The following is a 25,719-nucleotide window of genomic DNA, read 5'->3' on the forward strand; positions in this document are numbered from 1 at the left end:
AACATTCGTGTCCTACTGTCAGCATTTATGATATAACCCCTTCACAGAAAAAGGAAGGACAAAATCACAGGCATAGTCAAGGAAGAGGGGCCGGCCAAGGCTCAGAGTTGTGGGTGGCTTTTGACACCGCTCTGTCCATCAGGCGCAAACGCTGGGTCATCAGTTTCACTTGGCTCAAGGGAAAGGCTCTGACTGCCATCAGCGGAATTTGAAAGGTGTCTGTGTTGGACAGGAAAAGGGTCTGCAAGCCAAGGGCCATCAGGAACCAGGGCTCCGGGGTCCCAACATAGCCCCAGGCACCCGCCTCAGACAATGTAGCTCCCTGCCCACCCCCACCCCCACTCCCCAGCCACTCGCAGTTCCTGGGCCACGCTGGATGCGCTGGGGTTTTTTTTCTTTTTTTTTTTTCCCACCCCCAGACTCAGCTTTCCTGCTGGAACACCGAACGCAGGCGGACTGTGTTCTCAGTTTCAATCAGCTCGGAGTTGCTGGGGGCCGCGGGTGGAGGAGCGCAGCAGCGCGGTACAGGAGCGCCACGCCCCTCGCGCGCTCCCAGCCGGCGCTCACACCTACGTTCCCGTGGGCAGTGTGCTCGCGAGTGGGAGAGGGGGGCAGGGAGGGGTGGAGCGCACTGGACTGGAGACCCGCCCCCCGATCCCTCCCCCTCCGGAGAAGATTGACAGACCCAGGTCACCTGCTCCAACCAATGAGCGCGTGTTGGGGCGGAACCTGGAACCGGCTGTTCGGGCTACTTAGAGTCTTCCGCGCGGCTGTAGGAAAGCAGAGCCGAGCCGGGACTGGCCAGGTGGAGCAAGCGCCCCAGCCAGCGTAGACACTAGCGCACCCACACCGCGCTGGGCACCGCACCGCACCGCACCGCACGGCTCCGCGCGGGATAGAGCTGAGCTGCAACCCCACGCGCCGACCAGGACTCACTCGCTACCGCCGCTTCCGCAGCACCCATGGGGACGAGGAGACTTTAAAGGAGTTTGGGGTTTCGGGAAGCAGGGAAATCACGGGTACGGAGAACCGGTTTTCTTTGCCTTGGAAATGGTTTTTCTTCGTTCGATTGTTTGGATTGTGTTCTGGGTAGAAGGGAGAGGGGATCTTTTTAGCTGAAAGTGGGCCTCTACAGACCACACAGACACACACATACAATCCACCGGCACTAATGCCCCTCACTGGTTTCCCCTACCTTCCCCTGTCTCTTTGTTAGGTTATTTTAGACAGAGCAGCCTCGCCCTGGCGCAGTCCGATTGGCTCTGCTGGAGAGAAGGCAAGCAAAGTAAGGGGCAGAGTGCACCTGCCTGCGTGAGCAGGTGTGCCCGGGCGTTTTGAGTGTACGTGCATTGGCAAGTGTGCCAACGCAGGTCTGGAATTGTGTACGAATGTGGGGGGTTTTAAGTGTGCCAGTGCTAAGGTTTGTCATTGTGGGTGTGTGTGACATTATCGTTGTGGGTGTACGTACCAGCCTGTGAGTATCTGGACTCCAAGTGTGCAAAATTTTGCTGGGGTCAAGTCAATGCCTGTAAATGTGTGCAGTTATTGTGAGAGTCACTGTCAGGGTTGGGTGCGACCTAGTACAAAGCTAGGAGGTGAGCTGGGGAAGATTGGGACCGAAATGTGAGCAGAGCTTGCTCTGAGTTCTGAGGCCCTAGGCGCCCTTTCAGTCCCTTCCAACACAACCCTTTGGTCCTTTCTCGGTGGCGTCCCTCCTGCATGCTGCCACAACCCCAGTTCTCCTCCCCACTGGAATCTCACACGTTCTCCATCCGCCTGCATTTTCTTTTGCGGGAGTTACACCGGATTCCTGGACAGGATCGGAGACTGAATAGTGTCGTCTTCTATGGCCCGCCGACTGGTGGCTTCTTCTGCGTACCCCCCCAACCCCCCCCACACACACACACTCCAGGGAGAGACAGAGAACTCAGCTGGCGCAGGTGACTCTAGTTGCAGTCTCCTGGGCAGGCGGCAGGTCCCAAGGGAACTGTACATCTTGGGGAGGGACGCCAGGAGGGTCACCCCGATTCTGATAGTGCCTATTTCTCTTACGCAGATCCCAGTTCTTGGCCCTCGTCTCGCCGCGTCATTGATGGGCAACCAACTGGACCGCATCACCCACCTCAACTACAGCGAGCTGCCCACAGGGGACCCATCGGGGATTGAGAAAGACGAGCTGCGGGTCGGGGTCGCCTACTTCTTCTCGGATGAGGAGGAGGACCTGGACGAACGCGGGCAGGCGGACAAGTTTGGCGTGAAAGCACCCCCAGGTTGCACTCCCTGCCCAGAGAGCCCTAGCCGCCATCACCACCACCTGCTGCACCAGCTAGTCCTCAACGAGACTCAGTTCTCCGCCTTCCGGGGCCAGGAATGCATTTTCTCCAAAGTGACCGGCGGCCCTCAGGGCGCCGACCTGAGCGTCTACCCGGTCACCGCGCTGCCCGCGCTCTGCGAGCCCGGCGACCTACTGGAGCTGCTGTGGCTGCAGCCCGCGCCGGAGCCGCCCGCACCCGCCCCGCACTGGGCCGTCTACGTGGGCGGCGGGCAGATTATCCACCTGCATCAAGGCGAGATCCGCCAGGACAGCCTGTACGAGGCGGGCGCGGCCAACGTGGGCCGGGTGGTGAATAGCTGGTACCGCTACCGCCCGCTGGTGGCCGAGCTGGTGGTGCAGAACGCCTGCGGCCACCTGGGCCTCAAAAGCGAGGAGATCTGCTGGACGAACTCGGAGAGCTTCGCCGCCTGGTGCCGCTTTGGCAAGCGGGAGTTCAAAGCCGGAGGGGAGGTGCCGGCCGGCACGCAGCCCCCGCAGCAGCAGTACTATCTCAAGGTGCACCTGGGGGAGGACAAAGTGCACACGGCCAGGTTTCACAGCCTGGAAGACCTCATCCGTGAGAAGCGCCGCATCGACGCCAGTGGCCGCCTGCGAGTGCTCCAGGAGCTGGCCGACTTCGTGGACGACAAGGCGTAGCGGCGGAGGGACTGCCTGCCCCGCCTGTCTCCCAGCGCCCCGCTCCCTTCCGGCCCCCGCTGCCCGGCTTTGCAGCTGGCAGTTCTCTCCCCCGTGCCCTTACGCGTCCACCGCGGGTGGCGGGTGCCGCGGCGCAGCCTGGCGCTCCTCCGGCAAGCGGTAGGAAGTCTCAGGCACTGCCCCCGGCACTGAAAGGGCGCAGCTGCGCGCCCCTGGCCGAGAGCCCAGAGGTGGTGACGGTGTTGGGAGGCTCGGCGCGCGCTTTTCACCGGAGTTGTAAGGGCGGGGGGGTGGGGGGAAGGAATGGGCAGAGGAGAGCGGGGACGTGACTTTCCCGAGAGTCAATGGTCAGTGACTTTCACCCAACCGGGAAACTAGTACCCTTTCCTAAAAACGGGCCGTCATCGCCCCAAATACGCACACACTAGCCAGTCAGGCGAGAGTTGGTCTTTTCGGGGCACAGTTCAGTTCCTGTATGGATGTATCCCCAGACCCAGACCGCACAATTGACAAGAAATCCAGCCTGTCCCTTGTGCTCTTGGGATTAGTTCCAGGAGAAGAGCTCTTCGGGACTTTGGGTTACCCCGAGGCTGTCTGGGACCCTTCCAGCTCCCAGGTCTCCTGATGTGGTATTCTAGGGTCTGGGCGAAGCTAGATAGGTTTTGCTTCCTGTTGTTTGCACCGAAGGAGGCAGACGCCACCCCCACCCGTTTGCGGGTGAGCCGCCCTAGATGGCAGAAAAAAGCTTCCCAGTCCCAGGAGGAAAATTGCGCAGCTAATTTGGGGAGGACAGCTGGCCCCGCCCCGGAAAAGGACGTAGTTCACCTAGTGTCTGGGAACTTGAATGTGTGGAGAAGGGCGATTATCGTTCCAAACCCTTGGTTGCTCCCTCCTCCGGCTGCACTTCAAAAATAGTCATATTTTTAAAGGGTTTGGAGGAATGGGGGTGGGGGAGGACCCGGCAACATTCCAGAAACCAGCACTGAGACAACACATAGCCAGTATATTCAGTTTGGCTTTTCCTAACATAGAGATCTTAGAAGCTGGGAGGTGGAGATTAAGTTAAAAAAAAAAAATGAGACAGCAGTTTTCCAACTATGTCAACAAAGCCTACCGTGTTGATGCTTTTATTGACCATTTTAGCAACATGCTAATAAAATTTCAAATTGAAATTTTTATTTTCATGGCTTTAATCCATGATAGTTTAAATACTGGGGGCCATTAGGAATGGATTTAGCTAAAAGCTTAGCTAACATTGCCTTTTCACTCTATTTTTCTCAGATCTTATGAGAATTCTGTTTTTGAATATTGTAGTTAATTCTTTTGGCTTTAAACAGCAGCCCTAGTAATGGTGGAGTTGTTAATTAATGTGTATATTGTACTGAATTTCTGTCTGTTAAGGGGTTTACTACTTTGGTGGAAATTGCTAGCAGGTTCCATGAGGGTTTAATTATCATTTCACATTTGCATTTTTTTCCTCTCTCTCTTTCTCCTCCTGATCTCCTTAAAAATGAGTCTACATTTTGTGGCTTTTCCCCATTCTTCTTTATGAATTCCCATAATTCATTCCTGAAAACAGGGAAGCACTTGTAGGATCAGGAAAAAAATGTGTTTTTCCAAAAATTAAGGTTGTGTGAAACTCCTTCCTTGGGCAAAGGTTTACAAACATGTCCCTTCCAGCTGCATCCCTAGCCTGTTACTTGACTTCCTGTGCTGGACACCTTACAGCATCTATGTCTCTTTTGAGGAAATTTGTCAAATAATGGTGTTTAGTCAACTGTTGTAAGCAATTGCATATTGACAGCTATAATTTAGTGAACAGGAAATACATGGCCAAAGCCAGTTTCTTGGCATTTCAGTAATGCAATAAAAATTAGTCAAGGTTAGCTGAGACTGGAAATGCCTTTTCCATGGCAAATGATTCATTTCTGTTTTGTGGGGTTTCTTGTTTATTTTCCTTTCCAGTTTTCATTCAGGATTCATTTCCTGATCTTGAATCAGAAAGTCAAATCAATGAACTAAAGTATTTTTCTTAAGTCTATCGAGTGATTTATTTTTAAAAGATGTTTTAAATGCATATGCTTTTCTTTCTGCACATACAATAGCAAAACTTTTGTAACAATGACTTATCTTTGCATGTATGGAGAATTGAAAGTCATTTATTTCCCTTACTTATTCCTCTGGCAAATACAGATTGCAGATCATAAATGAAAATTCTGTACTGTATCTACACTTTCCATATTCTTTACTGTGTCCTACTATTGTATCTTGGCTCCCTGCTGTATTAAACACCATCCTGAGCACTTGTTCCAACAGGAGTCCTTGATGTTTTATCTTCCACCTATCATTCAAAGAGTGGGACTTCAGCAAAAAACATGAATCAATCTCTGTCACACCCAGGGCTGAGATCTATTTCCTCTAATGGCACCTCATCTGATTTCTCTTACTAAAAGGGTCACTCTCACAGAGGAATGGCATATCAGTCTTATACTTGCTGAAACTAGATGGCAATAAAAATAAAAGTTGGGCAGGTAAGTAGCATTCATTATTATATAGATCTCTCAAGGATTTGGTGATGATAATATATCACAATAATAAAGCAATGATTATGGAAGAAACTTGAAAGGTTTGTAAGCAATATTTCTATTGAAGTAATTATTATCTCTTGGCCAATGTTAATAAAAAACAATGCAGAATAATTCTAATCATAGTACACCATGGAGAGGGTATTCTTAAGATACTATCTAGTAGTTTTATCCAGAAAAAGGATTTTTATGATGGGGGCATATTTAATGATGCTACTAAATCTAACAACGTAGAATTTCCTTTTGTAGAAGGCATGGCACACTTGAGTTTTATGATGAGTGACTATAACAGCTCCACAGTGTATCAGAGTCATAGGAAACAAGTCACAAATCTCTTAACATTTTAATAGGCTTCGGGAATTAGCCTTGGTTTTAGACCACAACTTCATAGTAACTTCCATGGTGTAAGGTTGCTAAGCTGGAAATGGCTTCTGTCCAGGGCAGAGCAAATCTCTCCTCATCCTCCAGTCTTTCTCTATTTTCAAGGGGGCAATTCTGAAAAGCAAACTACTATTACTGAACAACAAAAAAAAGAAAATTTAAAAGACAGATACCAGATACTTCTCAGAGTGCTTAGTATATATTTTATTGTTATTTAAACAACAACAACAAAAAGCTGGCATACTTTAAACAAAACCAGCCCTGAAATGCCCTTTTCCCCAAATGTATTTCTTCTTTTAAAAAGAGAAATCTTATAGAAGTTATATATGATGCATTTGTTTTTTAAAAATATCAAAAGGATATCAAAAAAACAAACTGACATGCACAGAAAGTTCCTATCATAAAAAACTTTTACGCCCCTATCATAACAACATTTTATTAAGAGTAATATGTATTAACTTGTAGTTAGGAAACACTTGTGTCAAATACAATCTCAACACAGAAGTAAGTTTGAAGTTCAATAACGTTGTGATTTCATTAGATTTTTATATTTTTTCATGTTTTCTTTCCTCTATGTATCATGTTTCCTGGTGAAAGCTTTTGTTTGAATTATGACATTGTTCAGAAAAAGCATTTTATTGATTTTTACAAAATAGTGAATAACCTGAATTATCAGTATATTCTGATGGTCTTAAAGATCACTTTAAGAATTACTGATGTCTTCTGATGTGCTTCCAACAGCCCTGAGAGTTAAATATCTTAGCCATCTAATATATGGAGCAGAGTCAAATTGAAGTGAAATTAACAATAAATTAAACAGTTACAGTGTGTTTTTCTTCTTTTTTTTTTTCTTGGTGCTAGGGCTTGAACCCAGGGCTTTGTGTATGGTGGAGTTACATCCCCAGCAGTGCTTTCTCTTTTTAAAACAAATGAAGAGACATTAGTTCATGTTTGCTTCTCAGAGATGATTTACCACACACACAATAGTCTACAAGTGAAAAACACATGCTTCCAGGTTTCTTGAAATATGTGGAGCTACATTTAAAGGATGTTTATCTAAGACCCATGTCAATTTATTTTGGTTGAAAATTATTAGTTATTAGCAGAATACATATGTATTTGTGTGTATATAGAGATATATACTTTATATTTATACACACACACACTTATATACATTTCTGGCCAAAGCTAGTAATTTTTATTTTCAGATAAAATATATATAGAAGTGAAAGTGATGGAACACGCCTGTCATCCCAGCTTTGTGTAGAAGCACAAACAGGAACATAGAGGTCCAGGCTGGTCCCTGGCAAAAAGCCATACTCTGTTGCATACGGAAACACCCTATCTCAACAATAACTGACACAAAAAGGGCTGGTGGTGTGGCTCAAGTGATAGAGCATCTGCCTAACAAGAGTAAGGCCTTGAATTCAACCTCCAGTACTGCCAATAAATAAATAAATAAAAACAGAAGGAAAATATTTAGGGGTCAGAATAGCTAATAAGTAGCTGGATAGCAAGCAGTTATGCCTAAAACTAAACAACAGCAAAAATAAATGTAGGAGCTGTAGGTTAGCTTTTGGAATGATGTTTCTGTTTTTTTTTCTAAAAAAACAAAAAAATTGAAAGCTGAAAAGATACAGAAGTAATTGAAAAATAAGGACAGGATGAAGTGGGGAGGTTATGAGCTAATGAGCTTGTCAGCAGGGGATACCTCCTCTCCATTCTAACTGAAAACAGTGTAGAAAAGCTAAGACCCTATTTCCCAACAATTTAATAATTGATGAGATTCTCCAATTTCAGAACTTAACGTTTACCTTTGAGCCTTTGAGGTTGTACACTTACCTCATTTGAACTTGCAATATAAGAGGTCTAAGTATTTAAATGTGTTGGGGAAAAAAAGAAAAAATAGTCTTTTCTGCCCTTGTTGCTGAGGGCAGTTTTCAAGACTCTTGTTTTGATGGCAGAACAACCACAGAAATGGTCCCGCAGGTTGTGGACTTTCTCCAATCTCTGCTGACTGATGGGATAAGGAACACAGTAGGTAATACACAAATGTAAGATTATGGCAGCTCTCTGGTATGGGTGGTTTTTGGTGATTCTTGATCAAAGGAAACCCAGAAAGCACACCATTTGGTTTATCTATGAAAGGGAACATACAAAAATGACTCTCACTGAAATTGGCAGGGTTTTCACTCCTCTGAAAGCTCATGGAAATATACTTTAAAGGCTTAAGTCTGATTGATTTCAGTTAAACAGTATTTAGAATATTCAGTTTGCTTCTAGAAAAAAGCAATCAGAGAGCTCAGGAAAAGAAGAAAATGTTCTCTTGTCATTTGGTCAGAAAGAGGAAAGAAAACTAATAATTCTGGCTATACCGTCTCACAATTCATCACTCATTCACCGAAGGAAAGATTCTTCTTGCATGAAATCACAAGATTATTCCTTCAGAAGGAAGCTTATTATTGTATCTCTTGGCAAAAAATTTTCTTCGGTATATAGGAAAAGACTTACTAGAATACACACTTAACTTTCTGGGAAAATTAGATTTGATATAGTTTGGTTGTGGGTGTTTTCTTAAATAAACATTACTCATATAATAAATATTAAAATAATTGCTATGCCTATTGGCTTTTATAATACAATTTTTGTGTGAACATAAATTCTGAACTTAATTTTGCCCAAAACGTAGATGCTTATAAAATATTAGTTGTGAGTACAGCCAGTACCCTAAGTTTCAAGCACAAATAAATGCTTCAAAAGTTAATTTGAGCTTTATTCAATGTTCCAAAACAGGAGAAGATCATAGAGTACCACTTATATGTTATAGGATTCCTGAGAAAATTCCTGCCAGCAATACATGTTGCAGACATTTGTGTTCTAGTCATTCCACAATGAGAAAATTGAGAACTTTTTGAATTATAAGTATACTAATACTTGCATTAACACATAAGTTTTTCTAAATTATTTTTCCCTCCAACAGTCTTATAGCATACTAGCTCTTCACCCATGGTCATACTCACTGTTTTCAGATTCTTCTAGATGATGTGAAAGTCTGGGGGAGTCATACTGACAATGATTTCATAACACATCCCAACTTCCAAAAGCACACTCTTTCCTCCTGCCTTCACTTCCCAGTGGGAGTTCTGTCTAGGAGATCTGAGCCATAAGGAGGCAAAGACCAGAAGTAGGATTGTCGGATTTAGTCAATAAAAATACAGGTTTCTTAGTTACACTAGAATTTCAGATAAGTGATAAATAATTATTTTATGGTACATATGTCCTATACAATATTTAGGACATACTTACACTTAAATTTATAACTTAAATTTATACTTAAATTTAAACTCTGAAATTCAAATGTACATTATCTGGCAATCCCACTCAGGGAGAAAAAACTAAGGACACACTCCCTACCCACAGTTCTGTGGCTTTGACCAATTGCTTTGTGTCTTTTAAGGCCAAAACCACATTCAGACTCAAGAACAAGTACAGATTTCAGGAGCAGCCTCAGGAAGAGTAGTTCTTAGGCCCTGTGATCACTGAGAGAATTGGTTCTGAGTGGGGAGAGGGGAAGTTGGGCAGGTGTTTGATGCACCTCCATTCTTATACACTTTTTATTGTATTTTATAGGACATGTTCTCATTATGAATATTTCCCTAGACAGAATCATAAATACTCCATAATACTAATTTTAATCCCATGTGCTATTTACCCAAATCTGGATCCCCACTTTACACCTTGCTTTTTCCATAGCTCCCTCACCTGTCCATACCACCTAGCTCCTCTATCAAAACACCTGTAGCCACAGAGATCTTTCCAAACACAGACCCACCACTCACAGGATCAATCACCCATCTTCTTAGTGTGTGCAGTCTGAATCCTCCATAGAGTGAACATCTATTCACAGCTACATTTACCTCATTCTCAGTTTATGCTTAGGCCACACAAGACTTTATGTAAAACATGTAATTTTCATGATGCTTTCATGACTTCCTATCTTCTCCCTTTTACTCAATTGCCAGTCTCAATTGCTGAGTGAAAAATCCTTATTCATCCAAGCTTCATGAACAATCTCCCTGCTACTCTTTAGGGTGGCTTGAGTCATTTTCTTCTGAAGGTTTGTGTTGTACTTTGTTCCAGCACTCCCAGACTCTGTTTCCTCTACTATAAATATTTGTGTCTGTCTCTCCCATGTCTGTTAGGCCTGGTGGGGAATACTGTGACTTACTCCTTCTCCTGGCTGCAAAGTCTAGCACTTACAGTAGTTACTCAGAGTCTTTTGAATGAATGAAAGAAGAACTGGGGAATAGAGAACAGTTGGCTCTGCAGTAAACTCTACATAGTAAGAATGACCTAAAAGTACACATCAATTTATAGGTGATTCTCCTGAACAAACATACAGGGGAAAATCACTTTGTTTAGAAAATAAACTGGAATGATGAGTAATTTAAATGATATTATATTATATTGCAAATGATAAGATACTAGCCATATATATTTTAAAAGGTTTCTCTACCCTAGGAGTACTGGTGTGCACATTTCCTAATGAATAAACTTTATGAGTTTCATCATGATGGCAATACAGATTTTTCTCCTCTTGGTTATTTAATTTCCACCTAGGTGAGATAGCTTTGAGAGCTGGAAATTTAGAAGGTAGCTGAGGATCGACTTGAAAGAAATAAATGTGAGACAAGGCATTATCCATATAGGCCACCTCAGCAAATGGCCCTAGCCTGCCAGAGATGTTCACTTAGTACAAAAAGAGTCTACTGAAAACCTTTTGAAAAGTTAAATCTCTCCCAGTCTTACCACTAAGCAAATACACCTTCAGCAGGGGTGAAAGAAAAAAAAATCAGTTTGCCTGACATTACAAAGGAGAAAGGGAAAGTGTACTGAAGAAAAGTAGCCTCCTTTGATTGATAGCATTTGACCTCCAGGCTGATTGAGCAGCTAGAATAATTTGAAATGCAATTAAGTGCTAAAAATGTAACTAAATTAATGTCTTATGAAATATATATGCCTTTAGATTTGGTATTTTCCCTGGAACTCTTAGGTAGAATGCCCCACACTTTTCCAGGAGTTATTATTCTCTTAGCACCTCCATGGCATTTAATATAGTTTAGTCTGGTTTGGGTTATGGTTTTAATTTGAGATTTTAAGTTATAATATCCTGTTGAGGAAAAAAGTGTCAAAACTCAAGAGTATTGTACTTTAAAATTAAATATGATTACTAATTTGGGCTTAGAAATCCAGATAAATAGGGATTCTCTTGAAACATTGCTTTTGCCCAGGGAGCAATTTCCAAAGGAGACAGTGGAGATTTATCATTATGCAACCTCACCACCATTCTGATTTTAGAAATCAGTGCTCCTTGTGTGCATCTGCTTTATTTGTGTATAATTTTATGAGACAGGATTGACACAAGAAAACAGGAGCAGAGCAAGGTACTCCATCCTCTATAGACCACAAAATAAGTAATCTAAACTAAATCTTTTCTGCTTGTTACTTCCTCAAAAGGTTTTGCATAACTTACTGGATAAAATCCAGACTCTTTGACAGCCTGCAAACTCTTCTCCAGTTGGTCCCACTCTTCCCTCTCCACAACCTTTACGTCTGTCCTCTTAAGCTTCACCCCGGACCCACTGCAGTGATTTCACTGGGAACATATGAACTAGACCTTACTTTTCTTCAAAAGCCTTGTGGTTGTATCCCTCTTGCTCAAACAGTTTAATTCCTACAGAACATCTTCTTCCCTCCTTGGCCATGTGTCATAATCTTCATCATCCTGAGCCCTGAGAAGGACTCAGTTCACCGCAGGCTGTTCTGGGAAGCTCGTATTTCCCACAACACCCATCTCCACAGTAACATCAGCCCAATTAATCCTCTCCCACTGAGCTCCCTGAATACTTTATCTAGGCATTTAACATTTGTTCTATCCATTTAATATTCCAATTTTCAATCACTAAACTATGTTAAACACAATTGATTTAAGTTAATGGGAACCCAGTTGCCTTCTGAAATAGGTTTTAATCTCAAAATAGGGATCTTGGCATTATCATCTTTGATTCATTAGTAGCTGTATCTGGTCTATATTTGATGCTCAACCATACTGATATGATTCAAATCAGTTAATTTAATTCAAAAGCAATTATTCTACTACAAGAACAGTAAGTGCTGTTTTTAAATTAATGTTTTAATCAAAAATCAATTTCTTAAACATTTGTTGGGTCCTTATTTAAGGCAAGCCTTTGTTTTAGGCCATGTGGATAGAAAACCTTGTCTTACCCTCAGAACCAGATCTAGCAAAAAAGACAGTTTTCCATTAGCTTTTTTGCACCACAGCCTGGAATATAAGTCATTACCAAGGCATAGTTTCTTTAAAAATTTCTATAGAAGAGCAAAGATGGAGCATTTTAAAAGTATATATCAGCTTTTAGAAACCAAACTCATCCACTGGCATGGAGGAGGACTTGAATGATGTTTTTAAAACAATTACATATTTTTGTTAGATGTTTACTAATAGTTATAAATAAAAATAAATATTTGTTGTTACTTGAATATAATGGGCCATCTTCTTAATTATTGCTTAAAATGCCATTTTAAGAGTAAGTTTGGTCTTCAAAAGTCTGTAGAAGTAAGATTTATTAAATGTGTATAGGGAAAAGTCCTTTCACTGTTAAATTACCAAAATTAGCATTTTGTTTGCCAGTCAGTTCATTTCCCATAGAATCTTTGTAGACAAGATCAGCAATTGATAAGAGGATTGATCTCTTAAGACTCAATTCACAGGGTTGGGACAAGTTCTCTAATTGGGAGCTGTGCAAATATAGGGACTCCTTGGAGTTGTTTGGGCCCAAAGCAGTGATGAGCTGACTAACAGGGGATAGTCTTACTCAAGGAGAGAGATCAAGATCATTGACAGGAGGACAGGGTCACAGGACAGTTCTAAGGGGGCTGAATCAAATATCAAGGGAGAAAACAACCAAAATATCAGACTCCATGAGGCAAGTAGCCAGATACAGAGAACAGCATGATTTAAGACCCAGACTCTTCCACCAAAGTAGAATTAGTAGTTGAGTTAAAATAATCACAAAGAGAAGGAAGTGGTAGCTCTAAGAGATGGCATTGGCTCACAGCTTATACAAATATTACAATTGTAAATAATGTTTTTTAATTTAAAAATACCCTTTTGAATAAAAAACAGGAAATTTATTAACTTTGACAGTATTCCCTCAATACAAATAGAATTTCTTTGAAGAAAACTGAAACCTAAACATTTTGTTCAAAGAAACCCTGAACTGGCTCTTGTGTTGACAGTGGCCTTTAGACACAGAAAGCACTGGCTTTCTAAATGCCTCTGCTAACTACAGTAAATATCTCCATGAAATTCAGCACATCAAACAAGTAAAATGTTTCTTCTGCTGTGGAATTCCAGGTTATATGCAAAGATAAAGAAGTTTGCCACAACTCAGGTATATAAGTGTCAGTGACTGGACTGCAATTCTTTTAATGTTGAATTTCTTAATGAATTCTAAAGAAAAACAGCTGACTTTATGCATTTATTTTAATAAGGCTGTGAAAACAGTCCATGTACAGTATAAAAACCCCTTGTCTTTCAAAAATGTTAGACAGAATATTTTAATAAATTAAATTTGTCTGCCTGTCAAATCTGTCAAATTGACATGAACCCTCGAGGAGGATTGCTGATGCCTGTAGTTCTATTTTTCCAATAGGATTGCATTTGGAATTTAATGTGGGCTGCTTAGTTCATCCATCAGAGTAATTTTAAGTTATAAACACTAATATAATATCTTAAGTCTCCAATAATATAGGGAAAGGGTGATTTTGTTTTCTTTGAAAACTCTTTTGTTAAATCTACAAGGTGTCTTGAATATATTTGTTTATAATGATGAAATAATTTAAGAAAGCAAGTAAGTCCACATCCTCAGATATCTATTCACATTGCTCAGAGGTATGTAGCTTATATAGTCAATCCTCATTTTATCAGCCAGCTTTGTGTCAACCAGGTCTTATTGTACCCAGGATGCAAATGGGGATACAAAGACTTGGGAGGAGCAAACACCCAGTTCAAGATCACATGCCTTGCAGTTAGTAAAACCAGTATTTTAATTCAGGTAATCTGATCTGAAGACATTACATTTCTCTATCTTTCACAATATTTTCCTAGAATCATCAGTTGTCTTCTTTTTCTCCCAGGGAGAAAATGTTAATATTTCCAGTTAACATGTGAGAAAATTTGTACCAAATGTTCTGGTAGTAATTGGTTAACAGAGATGAACTCTTGATTTTGAGCCCAAAATACTACACCTAACAGGAGTATTGTGGTATTCAAAAACACAGCCCATTCAGACTCTGGACACACTGAGTAACATAAACACTAATCACCTAGAATTGATTTTCATTCTTCTGCAATGAAATTTTCAGATACATATCTAAAAATTAAAATGAAATCAGGCTTCAATCTCAAGATTCTTTTATTTTTCATCTTGAACTTCAAAAATAGAGATGTACTTAGGAGATAATATTCAAGGAGTCTGTGTCTGTCACTGGGGGTCCAAGGTAGTTCTCAGAGGACATTTTATTTATTGTTCTATAAATATTATGCTGCTGTTTATAATGTATTGGGAAAAGTCTTTCAAAAATAAGTAGAACAAGGAAAAATCAATGTATATTATACTTCTAATTTTTATAAGAAATCAAAAACTCTGGATACTATATGATTCCAGTTCATTTTTTCTAGCACATCTTGTAAGAGTTGTACACAACAGTTCCTGGTTAGAGATTAGCCAGCCCTAACAGCAGGGTAATGACAAGGAGTCAGGTTGCACAGATGTGGCTGAAGGACCTCTTTGTATGCAGAATGAGTCCCTTTAACTTCGCTAAGAGAACAGCAGCATGAGAGGCTGCAGTGATTCAATGTTTACCCATGGCCGGTCTCATGAAAGAATATCTTATGACTCAACACATGGCATTCCATTTCTGAATGAGATTAGTTATTCTTCATGAACCATGAACCAACTTGTGATCAAAATAGACTCAGATAAATAAAATCCAGTAAGAAAATCATCTAGGAGGGAAAAGCTACATTAATGGAAAGAGCATTGGATTTTGAAAACCACAGGCTACAAATCTAACTCATGGTTTTTTGGCTGGGTGATCTTGAACAAACCACTATCTTGGTCATCCATTCCTTACTTTTCGAAAAAGAAGTCATGAATCCTCACTCACAGGCTTAGAATGAAGCTAAAGTAAATGTCTACAAAATTGTCCACCTACAGTGCTTGTACATAAAGGGAAATTAACAGGAATTAATTTAATTAAAATATTTAGTAGATTTTCTTTTACCATTAAGATTGATGTCTTTATCTCCATTTAGATGCAAATTTTTTAAGAGTGAATCTGGTCTTACTCATTTCTTATTGTCTTAAGCAGACTTTCAAACATGTAGTTCTAAAACTTCTTGATGAAAGTCAAAGACAACTAAAATTTCATACAAACTTTGGTGTTCTAAGGATGCTGAAAATGGGTATTTCTTAAAATGGATGACTTGATATGGACTAAGTGTTTGTATCCTCCCTCTTATTCATAAACCTAACCCTCAATGTGATCCTATTAGGGGATAATGAAGGAAGACTGGTAAGGCACTGGCAAACATTCAACTTGACTTTGATAAGTGCTAGTAAAGGCTCTGTGTTTGCTGTGCCTGTTAGATTTTTAGAGCTGAATCTTTCTCTCAGGGGTGCTCTTCAGAGACTTATCTAGCACCTACTCCTGGTATTACAACTGATTAGGTGAATGTACTCTATTCAACAACCACAGACTTCCTCCACATTGCTGGGTAAGATGAGAAGCAATCCCTCTGCTAGGAACTTCTGCTGAGTGGAATCCTAATGTTCCCAGATTAGCTTTCTCTGCATGTAGCCCACATCCAGTGCCAGGAAGACACTCAAATGTCCTTTATCTGACAGGAGTACAGGCTGATCCTGGCCAGCATCTTGTCCTCTGAAGGTCCTGGAAGGGAATCCTAATGAAGAAGTATTCAGTGGTTTCCTGAAGCTCTTCTTGCTAGTCTTGAGGTGAGACAGGATTGCTTCATCCCACCCTAAGGGAACAGGGGGACTCAAGATTCATCAGAACCTCCTCAAAAACGTTCCTTCTTATATGCTTGTATTAAATGTTTGTGTTGCCTCAAAATTCATATATTGAAATTCTAACCTCCAAAGTGATGGCATTAGTCTTTCAACTGCCACTAGAACCAAGTAGCACCCTGGTGAATAGAATTAGTGCCCTTAAAAAAATAGGTCCTAGGGAGCTGGTTCACCTCTTCCATCATGTGAAGATGCAGTGAGACGCACATTATGAACCAGAAACAGACCCTTCCCAGACACCAAATCTGCTAGCATGGTGATCTTCGACTTCCCAGCTTCCAAAAGTGTAGGAAATAAACTTATGCTATTTATAACCACCCAGTATATGGTACTTTCATAGAAACCCAAACTGACATTGCTTTATGAGTTGTCTAAACAAGTTCTCTGTCATCCTACTATGGATTTTGATGGTTTTAATAGAATGCCCCATCTCTTTTCTATCTCAGTGACTCAGTCAAAGCATCCAGTCTAACAGTCTGTTATTTAACAAGGGCTGTTCCCCAGCCCAGGGCCTCAGATGGCTTCATAATTTGTTCTGTCTGCTTATACTTAGGAAAAGTACTGACAACTCATAATTGGTCATATTTCTTAGAATATTTGCATTTACCAGGAACAATGCTTTCTTTTTATGATATAATTTGTCTTACATCTTTGAAAGTAAGAGCTATTCACTAAATTACACTTTAAAATTCAAGAAGAAATAAAAAAAAAAAAAACCTCATCTGTAGTCTCTTCTACACAAAACCACCATTCACATATGTGGATTTTTCTCTAGTATTTCAAAGCATGCTTCAATTTCAATCATATTCATACAAATACAATTTCATATAATACATTTTTATTCATTAATATGCTATTAGTGTAACCAATGTCAATAAAACTCCTTGTAAACATGAATTTAATGGTTGCAAATTATAATATTAATAGATATGCCATGGTTTATTTAATCATTTTCTTTATCATTAAATATTTGCATTGTTTGCACTGCTTAGTATTGAAAACCATGCTTCAATGAATAACTTTGGAGAAACACTTTTTTTATTTTGAGTTATTTCCTTAGAATATGTTTCTAGATATGAAGTTACTGGATAAATGGATATGAAAGATCACAGGACATGCATATGATTTTGCAAAAGGATGATATATGCCTATGTTTATGCTATATCATCATTGATCCATACACCTCTTATTCTTGATTGATTTATTTCTGTTTGTATTTTCCATTCCTTTATTGTAGGTAGTCATGTAAATACACAATTTTTTTTGTGTGCACAAATTTTAAATGCGTTAAAATGATATTGTGCTGTAGTCTGCTTATCGTGTCTTCTTTTTTCATCCAGCATTAGGTTTTTAAAGATCTATCCACATTGTTCTATATAAACATAAGCATACAGAGTGCTACCTGATGCTCTATACACATCATGCTTGTTTAGTTTCTGACTAATGGATTTCCCAAGACTGTGTCTAGCTCTGCACTACAACATGTAGTTCTGGGATAAACTTTTCTTTTCACATCCCCTCCTGGACCTGTGTGAGTTATATATCTATGATATGGTTTGGATATGTCCCCTAAAAGTTTACATGTTGAAAACTTAACTCCTCTCTGGAGTGGTGTTGGGAAGTGGGTCTATGTGGAGGTATTGCCATCCTAGGTCAGAGCCCCCCAAATGGGTTAATGCTTTTGTCATGGGAGTGAGTTATTTGTTGTTGTTGTTATTGTTGTTGTGATACTGGGGTTTAAACTCTGGGACTTAGGCAGGTGCTCTGTCACTTGACTTTTTGAGGGTCTGCGTTGGTTATCTTGGTTTGTAAAATGAAGCCATCCCATGAGTTTTGTCCCTTTTGTGTACCCTCTGGCCTTCTTTCTGCTATAATTTGAAGCACCATAAAATTCTCACCAGATGTGGCTATCCACATTTGGACTTCCTAGCCCCCAGAACCATTAGGCAGAGTAAATCTTGTTTCTTTATCAGTTACCTAGTGTCAAGTATTCTGCTATAACAAGAGAAAACAGTTTAAGACAATCTAGAAGAGGGAATTCTGAGTCACAGGATCTGATTGGAATCAAGTCTTACTCGGTTGCTTTCCAGAGGGATTGCTCTAGTCTGACTTCTCAGCTGCAATTGCAGTCCTTGTATCCAAAATTCCCCAACACATGGTGTCATCCAACCTTCCACATTCCCCTCTTTGACACTTGCAAAGTGCCAAAGTGCTCATGGTTGTTTTCTTTTGCATTCTCCTGGACACCAGTAAGTTTGAGCACATTTGTGTTTAATAACACAATTTAACGCAATAATTTAACACAACTTAACCCAACTCCCTCCAAAAAAGGCCACAAGGTTTTGTCATTCCTATCAAACATTTTTTCCCAAGCACATTCTGAAGTGTATTTTATATAATTTATTTCTTTTTTTGTGTGTTTAATTGTTGAGCTGGGGGTACATTATGGCATTTATAAAAGTTCTTACAATATGTCAAATATATCATTGTTGAATTCATCCCCTCCACTATTCTCCTTTATCCCCACTCCACCCATTCTTGGAATAGTTTCAACAGGCCTCATTTTTCTTTTTACATACATGTATGCACACTATTTGCACCGTATTCATCTTTCTACACTCTCTCCCCACCTTCTCTCCCCTTCCACTGGTACCAAGTCTCCAGACAGGACCTGTTCTGCCCTTCTGCTCTCCAATTTTGTAAAAGAAAAAAAAATGACATTTTTTTGTTTAAGATAGCTACACATGGAGTTTTCTTGTGACATTTTCATTTATTATAACCCAAATTGGTTTATGTCCTCTATTTTTCTCCTTCCTATCTTACTCCCCTTCTTATGGTAATTTCAGTTGGTTTAGAAATTCTATATTCATTCTTGTGTAGAGAGTACATCAGCCATATTCACCTTCTTAACTTCCTTCTTCATTTGCCCATTTATATCTTTATCCATTTTTCTCTCTAGGGTGCCAGGTTTTTCTCATCAGAAAAAACTCTAATTGATTTATATTTTACAGTATCAATAATGTCTTTTATATTTTAAGATAATTTTATATTTTTTCTTTGAGGAAATCTTGTGATGTTATAGGTTCATTCATACATCTTTGTGCTTACTGTACCGAATGTGAATGTACCAATTTTAAGTTGGTGATAAATCCTATGTTTTGATAAGTGCTATCAATTTTTATATAGTGACTTTATGTTTGACAATCTTGAACCTTTATTTTTATTTCTAAACTTCATTAATTATAATAATTTCAAAAGATTCTCTTAGAAATAATTATAGGTATAGCTAATTTGTTTGTGAATAAGTTGTACATATTTTTGCTAAAATGTGATGATAGAACACAATACTAATATGAAATGAAACATACTCATCTCATTTTCCTAAGTATCTTACTTAGAAAAATCCTCCCTTTAAAACATTTTTATTAGTATATAATAGTTGTACAGGGGGTTTGTTGTGACATTTCCATATGTGCTTACAATGTACCTTTTGGTTCAGCCCCCACCATCATTCTCCCTCATCCCCCTTACCCTTACTTAAAATGAGTTTGACAGGTTTCAGTGTTCTATCTTCATTCATGTATATAAAGTACATCCACCATATTCACCCTCCTTTACCTTCTCCATTCACCCTCCCTGACCTGCTAATACCCTCCCCCAGCAGGATCTGTTTTACATTCTTATCTTTCATTGTTTGAGTGTATGTTCATTGTTCAAAGGAGTTTACCCAGGGTTTCACCTGCAAATGCACTGTACTTTCATCAGTCTAATCCCCTCTACTGCACTCACTTACCCCACATCCTGTATTATGCTACAGCGTTTAGTATGTTTCACTGTGAAAAAGACCCTCTTTTTTATAAGAAATTATCAAGTGCTTTCTTAAAGTAGGTTTATATTTTCATTATTTTAGATTTAAATAATTTATCTGCAATTCATTCTGATATAAGTTATGAAGTATGGATCCATATTTGTTACCCAACTAGCCATCTTTCTTTATTGATTTAAAATGCTCCCTGTATTATATTCTATATTTTTGCATATGTACGTGGGTATATTTTTATTTTATTTTTTCATTGCTCAGTCTGTTTTTTAATGCTGCAAGTCTAAGTTATATAAATTATTGCAGCTTTATTTCACTTTAATAGCCATTAGAACTGATCCTCATTACCTCCTTTTCAGAATTTTTCTGGATATTCTTGCCCACTTATTTTATTTCATTTTGTCCATTTTTCTATCCTGTCTAGAAACTACAGTGTAAGATTAAGTAAAAACAATGTTTACAAGTATTTTCACATCATTCTTGATATTAAAGGAACAGCTTCTAAAATTTTAACATTGGCTCTAATGTTTGCTGCAGGTTTTTAGTGGAAACTCATTATTAAGCTAAGGAAGTTCTGTTTAGAGATACTTTCCACTAGACACCACCCACAATCTAAAATTAAAAAAGACTTACAACACTAAGTGCTGTTGAAGATGTGAAGCTCCAGAATTCGAATACTGTATTGTTGGGCATTAAAATTGGTACAACCCCTTCGGACCATTTCTACAGAGCTTGGAAATACTCATAAACTAAGACCCAGCGATTCTATCTGGAAATAGGCTCGTAGAAATGTGTATATAGGAGCAACAAAAGACATGTGCATGAATGTTAAAAGTAGTGTTCCCAGCAAACACTTGGGAAAAGCTCAAATCTCCAACAGAACAGTGCACAAATACTAGTTCTATGGTCATAGAGTTGCATACTCCACAGCCATAAAAATGAATGAATTACTCTTACATGAAGTAATACTGGTGAATTTGATTAACATAATACTGAACAAAACAATAACATTGGTCTGTTTATGCTAAGAAAAGGACAAAAATAATATATGGTGTTTTAAATACAAAGGTAGTAGTTACCTTTGGATAGGCACTTTAAAGATAAGTCGGGCTGTTTTAATTCTGTGGATTTAACTGGTGCGGGAAGAGGACCACTAAGCTGCTGATGACATTCTATTTCTTACTCTGGGGGTATTTCATATGTCTTTCTCTACTCAAATAAATATATATTCATTTTTGTCATTTAAGCTTGCTGAATGAATGACAAAATAAATGAAACAATAGAAAAAATCCATTGTAAACTAAATTGAAAGATACTCTTTCTTGTGTTGGAAATTAGGAGTTATATTTGTTCTGTTTTGGTTTGGTTTGCCTTGGTTTCTCTAATCAGCTATGAGATTTTTTTTTTTTGGACAAGTCGCTTCCCCTCCTTCAAGAGCAGAGGATGAGTTAAATAATACTTGCATCTTCTCTGAGTTTTTATAATTCTGTATTAAAAACTTTTTTAGAAGTCACTTTAATTTCTTCTTTTTGATGAATTTGTGTGGAATGTTATGAAAGTGTTGCATCTTTTTTGTTCGCTATACTCATGCAGGAACTTTCCAGTTTTCTTCTGGCTTTCCTCACATCTTCCTCTATGATCCTGTTAACAGAAACTGCCTGCACAAATCAATAGTCTTTCTTCTCATTCCAAATTATATTATTTTTTCTGGTTTATATATTAGTCTTTTGAGAGTGCTGTGGTCTATTTGGGCTGCTGTAACAAATCACCATAGACTAGGTAGATTATGAAGAACAGAAATTCACTTCTCACAGTTTAGAGTTTAGGGGAAATCCAAAATCAAGATGGCAGCTGATTTGATGTCTGGTGAAGATCAGCTTCCTCATGGATGGCTACCTACTCACTCTAACCTCACATAGTCAAAGGGATAAGGGACCTTTTTGCAGCCTCTTCTATAAGTGCTATAATCCCATTAATCTCCCCCAAAGACCTAATCAACTCCCAAAGGCCCAGCTTCTTAAGACCATCATCTTGGGGTGAGGATTTCGACATGTGAATGACAGGTGGCAGGATGGTGGGGATAAATATTTAGACCATTGCAGAGAGTTTGTTTGGAATAAATGTATTCCCATATACTTACTTTTGGACCTACAAAATGATTCCTAGTGACACCATGTAAATGGCAAATTAATGAGCTTAGAAAACCACGTGATGGCCCACAGGAAAATTCACTGAGAATGCCTGACCTTCCGGTGCTGATCCTCAAGTTCAGGAGTGACACTGAAGACTCCAAAAAATTCACCCTCTTTTTCTATGACAAAACCAGCTAGTTATATGCCATTAACCATTCTCCCATCTTCTAGAAGGAACCTGTCTACTATTGCACTGTCTGCATGGCTTTAAGGACAAACACCATGTGTCTAAGCCTTCCTTGCACCCAGATGGGTTCATCTGACAACATTCTGTCAAATGAGATGTGAGAATGATGTTGTGCTCCCTGTCTGTGTTCTTGAAGGTAGGGGATGTGTTTATCCCTTCTCCATTGCCTCCTTTCCTGCTGTCTGGAATGGAGATGAAGTTGAGTGCAATTTAAGATCTGTAGACAAAGATAAACATCTGGGATTGTTGGAGACACTGAATGAAAGAAACCAGAGCTCCTGGGAGATCCACAGCCCCCTATTACCAGAGAGTAGATTTAAGGAAAAAGTAAAGTAACTCCTCTCTTGGGTTCACCAATTTGAATTTTGTCACAAGACACTGAAACTATATCCTAATATACTCCTTAATGAGTTACTGGATCCAGGTACCAGGACTAGTGAGCATCTATTATAAGGAATGAACTAGGCAACTTCACATTCCTTTTTGTTAAGATTTTTAAATTTAATGTTAACATTTAAAATGGCACTACTTTTCTTTCTTTTTAACTTGGCTCTGCATCCTATAGGAAGCCCAACACAACAAGAAAGAAAACATCAGGGCTGCCACTCAAACTGACCTTGTGATACTGGCAAATGAGCCACTTCAGCTCAGTCTAGCTTGGTTGGAGGATGGCTTTCAGAGAAGTAACAGCAAATGTTTGGGAAAAGAGCAATGAAAATGTAGGGGTTAATAATCTGAAATCATTAAAATCATGCATTAGGGAAATAAAGAGCATGGTTCTTTGGACTGGAGAGTTAAAAGTGTTCTGAAAAATCTCTCTTAGAGAAAAGTAAATGCCTTTAATGCTAAAGACCACGAAAAAAAATAGGTGAAGAAGGTAAGATTTAGAAAAGAACCAGAGAATTTAAAATGGTTAGTGATGCAGAAGGTACTAGACATCAAAGCTAGGGAACTTATAAAATTTATCCACATTAAGTATAATAAATTCCTGAAGGGCCTAGATATCTTTTCTCATACTTATTCTCTGTTATTGTTACCACTGAAATAAAAGGACACAGAGAATATTACACTCATTACTTTGTCATTGATTGAATATTTGCTACATGCTGGTCATTCTTTGGGTGACTATGTAACCTCGTTGAAATTACATGGGGATGACAAACAATAGGTGAATAGACAAAAATATCTAATGTATTGATGTGACATGTGAGCACATGAAGTTCTCAGAAGTGAAGCTATTGATATTAAAGTCTAACACGGTGGAGGGAATTATGAGTGAGAAAAGTGCCTCTCTGATGAACTGATACTTAAACAGAGATTTGGACAAAGTGAGGGAGGAGCAGACAACTGTATCTTCGGGAAGACCTTGCCAAACAGTGGGACCAGCAACTGCAAACTCCTGGGGAGGAGAGAATTAGATTCTTTCAAGTGCAGAGGGCAAATCCATCACAGGTGTGCTGCCACTCTCCCCCTTATGCCTAGGGAAGGTGATGCAGATCTTAATCCCCACACTTCCCACTCCACTAAGCTAAGACAGTTCCAAATCCTTTTGAACCCCAAGACTAAGACAGGATGAATGCCATTTGCTAAACTGCCCTACAGTTGAGGCATCTTACTTCTAGCCCATAATCCTGTCTTCAGATTGTTAGAGCTTTCAGTGTCACTGGACCTGTCTCTAATGGATATTTCTGGAAAAAGTATAAGGCCTAGGAAACTCAGATTGTCAGGGCTATCTCATCCATTCATCACACTATTTACTATGCAGTATTGCTATACACCTGACACTCTGCTAAGACTTAAAGATGTAGGAATAAATTACTTCATTGCCTCATAAATCAGAAAGATACAGAGGAAAAATCATTGCAGTACAGTGAAAAAGATACTGTCAGAACTCTGAGCAGAGTATGCCTAATTTGACAGATAATGGAGCATTGTTAAGAAAGGATTCCTGGCAGAGTGGGAAGGACAAAAGATTGAAGGAGCAAACAGACATAGGTTCTGTTTTACTTGTGCCATTGTTTAAGTGGCTGTGTGACCTTTGTGTCATTAAGTTAACTTCCCTGAACCAGAAGAAGCACAATGGTATAGTGTTAGCACCAGCAGCACAAAAGAAACACATAGCAGATGATAAACAGTAGACTTCGTTAAGGCAAACTTGCCATACAGGTGACATTTGTGAACACCGTTAAGACTTCAGATCAATAATGCACAAAGTACAGAAAAGGGAGCAAAATGGATATTCTATGTGTTTAATCAAAGCTTGAAAGAAAGCATAACATCTAGGAGGAATATAGTATCATTGTAAGTTTCCATAAGAGAAAAAAATAGGCAAATTAGTTGTGTGATATCATTGACCATAAAACACATCCCAATGTCAGAGATGTAGAACTGTTAAAAAAAATATGCACCACAGAACCAATAAAATGTGCGCTTAATGTTTTTGGTTTTACAGTTGGAACATAAGATACAGGTGAGAGTGAAAACAGGAGAGGCTGTGTAAGTGAGAAGAAGTAGTCATGAAGTACATTTAATATCATATTAAGAAACCCAAATATGATCCTGTGGGTAAACAAGAGCCCTTAATGATTTTAAGTCAGGAAGAGTTAGGAATAGATTGGAAGTATGCTGTGTGGATTAGAGAAAAGTCTGTCCCCTCCACTGAGTTATAGTTATAGGGCATAAATTAATTATGTCAAATAACTGGCTTCATTGCAACATTATTCTTAATGCACACTCTCCAGTTTCTTTTAAGCTATTTTTTAAAATTTGATATTCATTAATACTACAAGGGATTTCATGTGAAAATTCCACAGATGCATTCAGCGTATTTTGAGAAAGTTCACCCTGTCTATTGTATTTCTGAAATCCCCCTCCCTCATCCTTCCTTTTAAAACAATATTTGGTGGCTTTTATTATGCTATATTCACGCATACTTTGATCCTCTTTATCCCCAAGTAGTCTTTCTTCTCCTACCCTCCCTCCACTGGACCCTTGACAGTATTCCTTTTACACTCAAGTCCCTTTATTATTGTTATTTGTACCATTTTAGACCTAGATTTTGCATATGAGCAAAAATATGCAGTATTTGGCTTTTTAAACATGGTTTATTTTGCTTAAAATGATGAACTCCAGTTCCATCCATTTTTTCCTGAAAGCAGCATGATTTCATTCTTTTTTGTGGCTGAATAATACTCCATGTATACATATACCATAATTTATCTATCCCTTCATTGATTATTTGACATCTAGGCTAATTGATCAGATCATCTATTGTGAATAGTGCTGCAATAAACATGGGTGCACTGGTATCCCCTTGTACATTGGTTTGCATTCCTTTGGATACATGCCAAAGAGAGGCATATCAAGGTCATAAGGTAGCTCTACTTTTAAGTTTTCATAAACCTCCATACTGAC

General features: G+C 39.4%; 1 protein-coding gene across 1 annotated transcript; it reads left to right on the plus strand.

Moving 5' to 3' along the window:
* Positions 1-771: 771 nt before the first annotated feature.
* Positions 772-5,284, plus strand: Lratd1 (LRAT domain containing 1). The gene is made up of 2 exons (XM_020154254.2): positions 772-1,019; positions 2,057-5,284. Exon 2 carries the CDS (start codon positions 2,093-2,095, stop codon positions 2,969-2,971), a length of 879 nt encoding a protein of 292 aa, XP_020009843.1. The 5' UTR covers positions 772-1,019; positions 2,057-2,092; the 3' UTR covers positions 2,972-5,284.
* Positions 5,285-25,719: the final 20,435 nt, after the last annotated feature.

Source organism: Castor canadensis, chromosome 12 (assembly GCF_047511655.1).
Source record: "Castor canadensis chromosome 12, mCasCan1.hap1v2, whole genome shotgun sequence".
Taxonomy (NCBI): domain Eukaryota; kingdom Metazoa; phylum Chordata; class Mammalia; order Rodentia; family Castoridae; genus Castor; species Castor canadensis.